At 39.0% G+C, this 11,527-nt stretch overlaps 2 protein-coding genes across 2 annotated transcripts in view; both read right to left on the reverse strand.

The window, feature by feature from the left end:
- Positions 1-1,317, reverse strand: part of tnip2 (TNFAIP3 interacting protein 2) — a 5,132-nt gene extending 3,815 nt beyond the window's left edge. Inside the window, exon 1 of the mRNA XM_008404381.2 lies at positions 610-1,317. Coding sequence (XP_008402603.1) covers positions 610-930 — 321 coding nt within the window. The 5' untranslated portion in view covers positions 931-1,317. The remainder of the gene's footprint in view (positions 1-609) is intronic.
- Positions 1,318-5,982: 4,665 nt separating this feature from the next.
- sfrp2 (secreted frizzled-related protein 2) lies at positions 5,983-9,920 on the reverse strand. Its single transcript, XM_008404369.2, has 3 exons — positions 9,135-9,920; positions 8,849-8,929; positions 5,983-6,747 (listed from the first exon to the last, which is right to left on the reverse strand). Exons 1-3 carry the CDS (start codon positions 9,634-9,636, stop codon positions 6,443-6,445), a joined length of 888 nt encoding a protein of 295 aa, XP_008402591.1. The 5' UTR covers positions 9,637-9,920; the 3' UTR covers positions 5,983-6,442.
- Positions 9,921-11,527: the final 1,607 nt, after the last annotated feature.

Raw genomic sequence — 11,527 nt, forward strand, 5'->3', positions numbered from 1 at the left:
AAGATGTATATAAATATAATATATAGTATAATACTCACACACGAGGCTGCCCATAAAATTGGACAAAATCATTTTTTTGTCTGTTCTCATGACATAATTATAAGATCATTCATTTCATGACGGGTATATCTTCTCAATCTTTACTGATTGATTTCTTCCAAACATACAAAAGGGAAAATTAAACCACAGTAAAAAGAGGAAAATGTCTGAAAACAAAATTCACACAGGACCAGAATGTGTATTTAAGTTTATATTTATATTTATATTTTTATCACATGTATATATCGAAATGAATTGTGGATCTGGACTTAGATTTTGTGCCCCAGTACTCTTTATTCTAGCACCGCCCTTGTAAATTCATCTTTTTTTTTTTTTAAATAGTGCACTAATATACTATATTATATAGTATATTACATTCCTATAACATATTATAGGAATGTATATTATATTCCTATAATATAGTAGTAGCTGGTCCGTTTGTGTTTCTGGGAGTTCTGTTGAAAATGTCTTTAATTACTTTCAATAAATATAGTTAATAAATATAGTTAATGAAAGAGTGATTTCTTCCAACTATTCAGGTAAATGCGGAGCTCTTGCTCCAGGGTTTACCTCTCCTTGTCGGGCTGCTTTGACCTCCATGTCGTTTCTCTTCTGCTTCAGCTTGCAGATCTCTGACAGCAGACTTTCCACCAGGGAGTTGGACGGACCGATGACCACGGGCTCATCGTCTCCCATCGTCATGTACATCCTCTCATGCCTGACCAGCCTGGTCTTTAAGTCTGCAATAATATTGTCCTTCAGGCAGAGCTGCTTGTTGAGGAGCTCCATCTCCCCCCGCGTCTCATGATACAGGGTGTTCATGACGCCGTAGCTCCGCGTTCTCTCCCTCAGCAGCGCGTCTCCCTCGGAGCCCATGCTGGCGCTATCCATGGCGGACGTTTTTTTAGTAGATTCAACACCGATCGGGTCTTTTAATAATAATCATCCAGCATTTGACGCCTCTGCCTCTCACCCCGTGTCTTTTAGAAATGCACCGAGGAGGTAAATTCTACCGGAGATTTGGCACATCAGTGTCGAGAATAATATCCCCGAACGGGGATTTCCTGGGGAACTTCCCCGCGGACTTTTTTTGAGCGTCGTCAAAACGGAGCCCAGCCTGCCTGCCTGCTGCCGCCGTTCAAAGCGCCACAGCCCCGCGACACAGCAGTAAACTGAAGCTCTGTCAGACTGACGGCAATAATTGTTATCCTGCAAAAACTCATAAAAACACATTCAACTTTCTTTCGCTCGGGTTTCTTCGGCAGCGGCTGAGAAGGAAACGCGAATGCTGCCTTCAATGACGTCGTAATTTCGAGCTCTCCCACCTTTGTTCGGCATGATCAAATTCTCTTTCTGCAGGCGCATTTCAGTAATTGAAAATGTTAACTCACACCAGTGATTAAGTTAAAATGGCTAAGCTAAAACACACACATTCATTCAAGAATATATTTCTGTTTATTATGAAGCCACTGAAGAACTATAATACTGTATCAGAAAATTACACTCTGATGATACATTGAGTTCTTCTTGTATTCCAGTAATTTTATGGTTATCCACTATTAAATATTCAAATATCACTAACTTTTTAAACAAAAAAAAAAAAAAAATGCTATGTTAATTTTGTCGACAAAATATGGTGTAAACAAGGAAGCTGCAGACTTGAAAGCTGCCCTGCAGACAGCCATTGACATTATCTATATGGGGACAAGCCACAAATGTTGTTGCTAAAGAGACTGAACATAAGCATAAACAATCTCAAAGTTGATTGGAAGAAAAAAAGTGTGATAGAAGATGTGAAAAACAACAACAAAAAAAGCCTTTAAATAATACTTAAAGGAGAGTTGTGAGATTTATTTAATTATTAGTGCTTTATAATATTTGAATTACATAAAGAAACAAGTTTGAATTTATGCAAATTATTGTTTTTAGGTTCTGAACTAATGACACTGAGGGTTTCAGCAGACAGTTTACTGTATGAAACAATAATCCTAAAAATGCCTCAATCTCACATGTTACGTTTCCGGGTTTCCACACTGTTTTTCAGTCAAATCGCAACAGGGACGTTAGTTTTTAAAGCACTTTCTTTCCATATTCCAAGCTTTTGTTCCGTTTTCAGATTTCCCAGAGCAACAAACGCATCGGACGCTCTTCTTGTTCATTACGTAATTTTATTATTTAGTGAATTGCGCAGTTAGGGCATTGTCAGTGACTGTTAACCATTGGATACGTGACACAGTAAAGGGTTTTGCATATTTCTTCCTGATTCAGTGGATGATGCACGGAGTTGTTCCAGCATTCCAGTGAATACGACCTCATAAAGCTCTACTTTTACAACCATTATCCCGTGTACTTGATATAATATTCCTCATACTGAAGTGGATGGATGAAAAAGCCTTTTATCTAACTCAGAGGACTCCAACACACACATTCACACACTGATGGTGGTGAGCTACATTGTATACTGTGACTGCAATGCTGGATCCACAGGCTGTAGAACAAACTGACTTCTGTCTTTTTTAATAGTCACATATTAAACTATGACACTGCGCCTCTCAAAAGTATTCACACTTGTTTAACTTTTTTGTGACAACCACCATTAACTTCTGTGGGATGGAAAAATAGATATTTTGAAATCGTTCACAAAAAGAATCTGAAAAGTGTGGTGTGAACATATATTCAGTTCCCTTTACTCAGACATGAATAAATTCTTGTGCAGCCAGAGACAGAAGAGCAACCAGCAGATTTGGACATTAATCAAGCAGGAAGGCCATGATAGAGATCCACAGCGCAGGTGGGAGAGTCTGCTGAAAAACTGCAAATTGTCTACGTCATAAATCTGGCTTTTGTTGAGGAGGGGCACAAAGAAAGCCACATGGAAAGAAAGTCTTTTTTCAGTTTGTCATCAATGAGTGATGAGCAGGAGGAGAGATTCCATTAGGACAGAAAAAAGATGGAGAATTTTGTACGTATGTAATGTTCAATTCCCATGTACTTACCCTTATCGGTGTTTATTATTACAATTTACAGGTATACAAGTTTGTAACATTTAATTAATACACTGTTAGAAAACAATATTTTTTTCTCCTAAAATCTTTTTTGGATGAGAAATACTAAAAGAAATTAGCTGATAATGTCACAAAAATGTCAGAGTATCATATTTCTCTAAATCAAATTAGAATTAAAACCTGACCTGACTGAGAAAAATGGATGTCATTTTTTGATTCAGCTGTGGAAAATAATCCTAATTCAGTTGAAAAAAACATGGACAACTTCCAAAAAATAGTTTTTTGTAACCTGGTGTTATTTACAATTCTCTTCACATTTATACAGTTATTTGTTTATTTGTGAAATAAAATCCTGATCGAAGCAGAGTAAATGTTGTAATGTGACAACATGAGCAAACCTTTTCAGGACTGCAAGTCACTGTAAGAGAGGGAAGCAACTCTAGTCTAATGTTCTTCCAGGCAGATACTGATTTGTTCACTAAAGTCAGGGAAAATTAACTGTAAAATGCCATTTCAAAACCAGTCTTGAAATATGATGACATTAATAGGTTTTTGCATTACGTAAAATAATCCAGGAACCCAAAGACTTTAACTTTCCAAAAAGAAAACAATAATAGAATAGGGAAGGCAAGAGTGGGAGGTGTTATTATTAGTGAGCTCGTTATCATCCACTGACCTCCATGTGATTCAGCAGGTTCTAAAGTTGGTACTTCTCTTACTTTACTTTCACTCATGGGCTGCTGTGGTATTACAAACATGTGGTGAACTTTGACATTTTTTACCAAAAAAGCGTGGTCTGAGTTGTGGTTAGAGTCGAATATAGCAGAATATAGGACACACAGAAATGATCACCAGCTCACATATTTTGAGCCTTTTGTTTCATCACCCTAATCTAAAATATGTATTTAAATATTCCGAGTGCGAGTAGATGCGCAGCGCAACAGAAGTGGGGAATCTTTTGTGTTCTCATACTGAAAATATGAACACATTTTGTGACATTGCTAGAAATCTCAAAGAATATATGTATGCTAATGTGTGTTTTTAGGTAGGTCACTGGGAAAAAACTCTGGTTGATGGTGGACTACAAGAACAATTAATGTATCTGAACAAAGTGAAACTGCTGTCTAGACTGTAGGAGTGTTAAATTCTTTTCTGACATTCATTCAAGAGGTTAATCAGACCCTCTGACCAGCGGGGAGTCCCAGGTATTCCTGGGTTAAACAGACCATGACACTGACTGACTTCTTTTGTTCTGAGGTGAGTCATAAATCAAATGACAGTCATGTGAAAACATGAATCGATATACACACACACACACACACACACACACACACACACACATATATATATATATATATATATATATATATATATATACACACACACTAAAATGCACTAAAATGCAAGTTACTGAATTTATGGTTCATATATATATATATAAGTGATATAAAACGGAAGTGATATAAGTATCACTTCCGTGTTGAACACTCTGATCTGGTGCTGTGTATAAGTTCTTCACATTTTCTATTACCACGTTTTTAAATTTCCATCCATTCATGCCATCATTATAGAATTAGAGCTCTCAGAAGTTTGTGTAAAGGTGTGAAAAACTGAGTAAACATAAAATATGAGTATTTGAAAGCAACCTAGCAAGTGTTCTTTCCTGATATAAAAAAATAACTCAAGAAAAATCTACATCCAATTGTAGTGTCATGTTGATTCATTTATCAATTAATTAGAATAATAACTCCACCTCCGTCCTTCCCAAATACACACACATAATTACCAGGATGATTAAAATGGGTCATTATAAACTTCCAAGCTGCACCTGAACATTCTGTGGTTTTCAAAGCACATCAACACACCGCCACTTTAAAATGTTACCATCGGATTCCACTAGAGGGCAGTGTTCAACTAGTAGTTATAAATCACCCCAGACTACTTCTAACAGACCACCGAACAAATTAAAAAGATTCGAACTTTATTCTGAACACTCATCCACACAAGCAACAAATTTACCTCTTTAAACATGTAGCTAGCAACACCTGAAACTACTATACGTGGCAATATTGTATATTTACATCGGAAAACGTTTTAAAATGATTACATTGCTTGTTTAATCAAAACAAGCAATAAACTAATACTTTATTGTATATTGAGACACTGAAGGTTATGTTCAGATTTTGCGCTCGGAACAAACAAAATTACGGAAGAAGATGCAGATCCTAATATTAACAACCAAACCAAACAAAACAAAACAAAAAACAAAACACAAACATTAATATGAGCTCCAGAGTAAAAAAATAGTTTTATCTGAGGCTAATACAACAGTTGCTCACATAAAACAGTCTGCTAAAAATATTATAGGGATGAACAGGAAGAGAATATAGCCAGCTATCTCTCATATTGACTTGAGAAAATACAGGGAATATATAAAAGTACAAATAATGTCTAAACATCCGACTATGAACACACACACACACACACACACACACAAGGATCACACTTTTATTCAATGTGCATCATGCAAAATTAATCTGTCTTGTATCTGACACAAAGGCTAAAAATACCTCTGAAAAAGCTGGACAAACATGAAAATAACATTTTTATCCTTTTTCTTTAAAAAAAAAAAAATTAATTTCTCACCTCAAAGTTGCTTTTATTTTGATGTTAAGTCACATTCACTAAAAAATACTTGTGAAGCTCTAGAACAGAAGGGCCAGAATAAAAATGTAGCTGAATGCCATCTGCTAATAATTTGGTAATTTTTAACGTCAGTCAGTGGCCCATAGAGTTTGCATGTGATGGTGTTTTGCTGGATGGATGGATGGATGGATGGATGGATGGATGGATGGATGGATGGATGGATGGATGGATGGATGGATGGATGGATGGATGGATGGATGGATGGNTGGATGGATGGATGGATGGATGGATGGATGGATGGATGGATGGATGGATGGATGGATGGATGGATGGATGGATGGATGGATGGATGGATGGATGGTGTTTTGCTCCACCTTAAATACAATCTGAGTGTTATTTACATAGACTGACTGGGGGGTGAAGGAAAAGCTCCATCTTTTTAAAAAGACATGGTATTCCCCAAGTGTCCACTAGAGAGCCAAATTCAATTTACAATGAGCTAAACATGACTAAAAAATTGTTCATTAGATTTTCATAAACGTGAGGATCTCCCACATGTTGTATCCTATATATACTTAACTGGATTAAAGCACAATAAAAATATGATTTATCTTCAATAAAAAAAAAAACAGTGGAGTTTCTGAGACCTTGGAGAAATCTGTTCTCTAGAACAAACCAACAAACAACTCAGCATGACAGAAAAAGCTAAACTAAACTTGACCAAAGATCTGATATGGAGCCTCCTTTCTTTCCTAACACTGCATCTTACGAATGCTGCGTGAAATCCTCTTAAACTCGGGCTGTCCTCTCTGCCAGCGCTTCAGGGAGGTGATGACCAGACGGCCGTCCATCTTCTGGCCCATGACCAGGTAGGGCCCGTTGATGTCGTTCATCTCCTCACAGATACACCGCATCCCGTCCTTCAGCCACAGCACCGTCCTCCGCAGGTCACGCTCCGTCATGCTGTTCATCATGTAAATCATCTTGCTCTTGGTCTCTGGCACTATTTTGGTGTCACCATTAATGTAGGAGATCTCCTTGACTTTGATCTTCATAACTGGAGATGGATGTGGAGGGGAAAAAAAGACAGAATTAGGAATAAAAGCAGCATTCAGCAGTTTTATTCTTTTTTCACACACATCACGTCATATCATATGCCGTTATCGTAAAGCTAATCAGAGAATATACAAAAAACAAAAGGGTGATTTTGTTTTTAAGGGGGAAAAAATGTATCCATATGTTTATGAAAATACAGAAGCTCGAGTTTTTAAATCTTGGTTAAACTGTGATTAAGCATTCTGGCTGAAATAAACAAGCCAGACCAGATCAGATCAGACCAGATCTGATTACTGTCTGACCTCTAGAACAGAACCTGCCTGACAACATGAACCAGGATAAACGATGCCATCACGCAGAAATTCAAAACCAAATGGGAAGCAAAGTCATATCCGTCTGAAAATGGGTTGCAAGCACAACTTTGGACTGTTGCAAATCAGAGATAGAGCCATTCCCCCCAGACCCCCAACATTCAATGCTCTGCAGGCTTCACCTGTCTGAGTTAGAGTCGGTGTTGGAGAGTCAACAAAAAGAAAGTCGCTGGGCAAACAGAACATCCATGGGAGAGATCTGAGTTGTAAACCACATCTGACCAAAGAGAACAAAAAAGCCTCATGTTTTCCTAAATAATAATAATAAAAGAAACATCTTGATGATTTTTTAGGTTTTAGGGGAAATATTCTGTGGACTGATGACACAAAAGTGTAACTTTTCAGAAGAGCATACCTAAAGTCAAACATAACATAATAGTAGTAATGTGATGGTCTAATGCTCCTTTGCTGCTGTAATTGTTGTTGGAATCATGAATTCTGCTTTCTGCCAGAACTTCCTGAAGGAGAAGTTTCGGCCTTCAGTTTGTGAGCTTGGATTCCATCCCACTCTGCAGCACACCAGCAAGTCCACCTCCGAAGGACGGAGAAAATACAATTAGTTGTGGACTTACATTTGATTACGATGCTGTGGCAGGACCTCCAAATGGCAGTCGCTGCCGACAGTGGCACAACCAGGTGTAAAGTTTAGGAGGAAAAAGGTTTTTCACATTTGGCTAGATTGGTTTGGATCGCTTTTACCCTCTTAATTAAAATACAAATAAATAATTGTTTGAAAACTGATTTTTTAAAAACATTTTTCACTTGGGTTGACTTTGTCCAATATCAATATAATATTGTTGATCTGAAACTTTTGCACATGACAAAAAACAAACAAACAAACAAAAAAACCCCAGAAGAAATCTGTAAGATGGAAGTGCTTTTTATAGCGCTGTAGAATCAGAGCGGTAATGAGAATAAAATGCTGCAATGAAAATCTACAAGACCTGAATGTTTCCGTGCCAACTGTAACAAAGTTTCAATTATGCAGCAGTTAGTCGCTCTATGGTATTCTTTTTCTACTTATTGAACGTATCAATAAATAGAAAAGGCTATGTTGGTGTATAACTACATTAGTCAAACATTTCCTTACTACTACTTCTATGTTTGCCTCTAATCTTCAACATATTTTTAGAAAATTTTCATACATCCCAGTCCTTAGAAAATAAATATATATATATAAAAGAAAAAACAAATGTGTGATTCCAGAACAGACAGCTCTTAAAGAAAACCAGAAATCAGTAATGGCCAGGAAAAAAAAAAAACTGATTGAAACATCTCTTCAAAGCAAGCTGGTGAATTTAACACCCCAAAGTAACTTTGATGTATAATCAGGTTTGCGCTCTAATCAGAAATACAGAAAAAAAAGTTACCAAGAGTCCAAAACCAGGATCCTATTTCACAAAGGGAGTGCTTGAGGGAAAACCATTTGATTTAAAACACTTCTTTTCCAAATTAAGTATAATTTTGACCGTTTCCCTTGTTGCGTGTGATGGAAGACCAGCTCTCTCTTCAAAACACCAAGACGTAAAACCAGCTGAGAAACTTAAACCCCATAAAAAGTGCATGAGCCATCTGGGGCAAATGTACACCGTTGAAGAGTTTCCCGTAAGTGACTCACATTCAGCGGTTTAGATTACTCTAATTCTGCCTTGAATTTCTTGGAACCACCTCTGATGACCTCTTGGGGCCTCTGCAGTTCACCCTCGGGACTAGTAAAGCCGGAGCACTTACCAAAATCATTCTTGCACAGGCTGTCAACGATTTCGTTGCCATTTTCTTCCGTTTCTTTGCAAGCATCGCACACCCTGGGCACTGAGAGAGAATTGAAAACGATGAACACTGCTCAATTTCCCATAACTGAACACAAAATGTTACCCATGCACTTATATTTATGACAATGGAATGGAGATCAGATGCAGTCTGAGATGCAAACATGCGTGCGAATAAAATGCACGTTTACGCACAAGACATTGCATTGGTCAAAAACGCTTCAAATGAGAGTTTTGCAGATCTCTACCCTCTCTGGTGACAGGCACGACGTTCTCAATGCTTGCAGGTGGTATGCACAGGTCGTTGTCAGGCGGGAAGCGGTTGCAGTCCAGCATCTCCGGCCACGGATACCCGAACGCGAGCATGACGGGCCCGCATCCGTGCCTGACGCTCTCGCACAGCGACCTACAGGGCTGTATGGGCTCATCCAGGTCGTCCAGGCAGACTGGAGCGAAAAGCGAGCAGAGGAACTTCCTCGTGTCGGGGTGACACTGCTTCTGCACCAGGGGCGTCCAGGACGAAGCTTGCTGCAGGACCTCATTCATGGTTTCGTGTCCCAGCAGGTTCGGGAGGCGCATCTCCGTGTATTCTATGTCATTGCAAAGCAGGAGGTTTTCAGGGATTTGCTTGCAGCTGTTCTTTTTCTGGAATAAATCGGTCTGGCCGAAGTTGTACAGTCCGTGGATGGCGCCCGTGGAGGTTATTGCCACCACCCACAAAACGGTCACAACTGAAATAAAGGCTCTCATTTTGTGTCTCTGGTGTAGGATTGTTCAGGCGTTCCGCAGGGCTGCAGGCTGCTGTGTGGATGGAGCGTCTCTCAGTGACCAACTCCTGCTGCTCACTGGAGCTTTTCTTCCAGACATGTCTGGGAGGAGTCTGTGATCCAAAGGCCCCTTTTCTCCCCAACAAAACTGGTTTCCTGATGTCAAGCGAACTCTGCAGACAGATTTGTCTTCTCAGGCAAGAAAAGGCCGAGCTGCAGCTCCTCTGGCTCTGGTGAGACGTAATGACGTCTAATTGTGCCTCAGTGTTTTATCACCAGCCGTTTTCTTGACAGTTTTCCTTTCATTTCCAGCCTCCTGCCTCTTATGGAATCATAACAAAATCTGTCTGACTGGTTTTCCTCATTACACCCCAATCAGCAGAAATACACCCTGAGTGATCCTTTGGCTTGCTGGTCTTTGCTGTAAATAATTTGGGAATGTCAGTGGGGGCATTTAGCTCAGTTCAGTGGAGCGTTAATTTTCCATCATTAGCAGCGGTGAAGTCCTTTGGGCAGGTCTGCAGGTTCATAACACATGGTGAAATATAGCTTGCCCTGGTGTGAGAAGCAGACCTCCACTCAGCACACCCAGGGGTGTAACCCAATCTGCCTCTCACCTCTGGCACTTACGCTCTGGCTCCTATCCCCTCTGAGACCCCCGTGAACTGCGTTACACCGCAGCGTTTCCTCTCAGGCTTCAGATGTTTTAACATCGGACATGTGGAATTCCTTCCAGAAAGGGTCAGCTCACCTGAATCTTCCTACTTGCCTCTTGTGGATTGTTGCACTGTATATTGTGTTTCCATAAAGAGTATTTTTTGGGTATGTGTTCAGACGCCTGCTGCCGCCGCAGAATAATTACGTGCAGAAATCACTTCTACCCTGAAAGAAAAAATGTTTCTCCTGCAATAATAAACTGATGAGAATTAATTTCCCCCCCAAAAAACTTGTCAAATGTATAAACTTCTACCTTTGACTTCCAGTATAACTCTTGGAAAGTAACTTTTTATTGCATGAAACGTGTAGATTGAAAACACAGGTTGTTTATGTGCTCTGAATTACCCAACCCATTAAAGTTTATAAGTCTGGGTGCTTCTGTTTATTTATTTATTAAAACAGAGGGGATTTTGTCTTGAGGTGCTACTTCACTTTTTTCCTCTTCCTGATGGAAACAAGACCGAACCTATAAAGGGTTTACAGAACTCCATGTGTATTAGATTTTTATGACGTTTCCTTACTCATAAATGAACCTAAGATGCATTATAAGAACTTAATCAAGTCACATCAAATTTATTTTTACAGCAGATTTCAGCAACAAGGCAGTTCAAAGTTTACAGTTTTGAAGCTAGCTACCCAAGTATCTATGGCGACCTACAAAGCTAGAAAATTAGCTAGAAAAATATCCAGCTAACCTTATAAACTATGTTCAGCTAACCACAATTAGCTACCTATGTAGGTGTGTATATGATGTGTATGTAAAATTCATGTGTTAGCGTCTTCTAGCAGCGTAAGGAGATACGTTTCAGAGGATATAAATAAAACAATCTACAGGCTTAAGAGGTTTGACTTGTTACTTGTCAAGTTTTATTACTAATAAAGAATTTATAGACTAACATGAACATGAATAGGGATAAAGAAAACAAGAGTGAGGCAAACTGGTTTTAAGACATTTGTCCCCTAAGCTCTCTGTGTCACCTTATACAATTCACAGACAGTTAAGGTCAGAGGTCAGAGAAGAGGTAAACTGATCCTGGGCCTGTGACTAGCATCACCCCAGCAGGTTCTCATTATAACTGAGTGGGAAAAAGAGACACTGTTGGTCAGACACACTGGACCATCTGTGACTCAGTTCCGTTTGAGCCTCACGATCGATG

The sequence above is a fragment of the Poecilia reticulata genome, linkage group LG1 (assembly GCF_000633615.1).
Source record: "Poecilia reticulata strain Guanapo linkage group LG1, Guppy_female_1.0+MT, whole genome shotgun sequence".
Lineage (NCBI taxonomy): Eukaryota > Metazoa > Chordata > Actinopteri > Cyprinodontiformes > Poeciliidae > Poecilia > Poecilia reticulata.

What these genes read in the sequence shown, in the direction of transcription:
- sfrp2 (XM_008404369.2), bottom strand. Translation starts at nt 9,636, where the DNA reads ATGAGAGCCTTTATTTCAGTTGTGACCGTTTTGTGGGTGGTGGCAATA. An exon ending in CGTGCCTGTCACCAGAGAGG is followed by an intron (nt 8,930 to 9,134) that starts GTAGAGATCTGC and finishes ATTCTCTCTCAG; the next exon opens with TGCCCAGGGTGTGCGATGCT. An exon ending in CCTGTGCAAGAATGATTTTG is followed by an intron (nt 6,748 to 8,848) that starts GTAAGTGCTCCG and finishes ATCCATCTCCAG; the next exon opens with TTATGAAGATCAAAGTCAAG.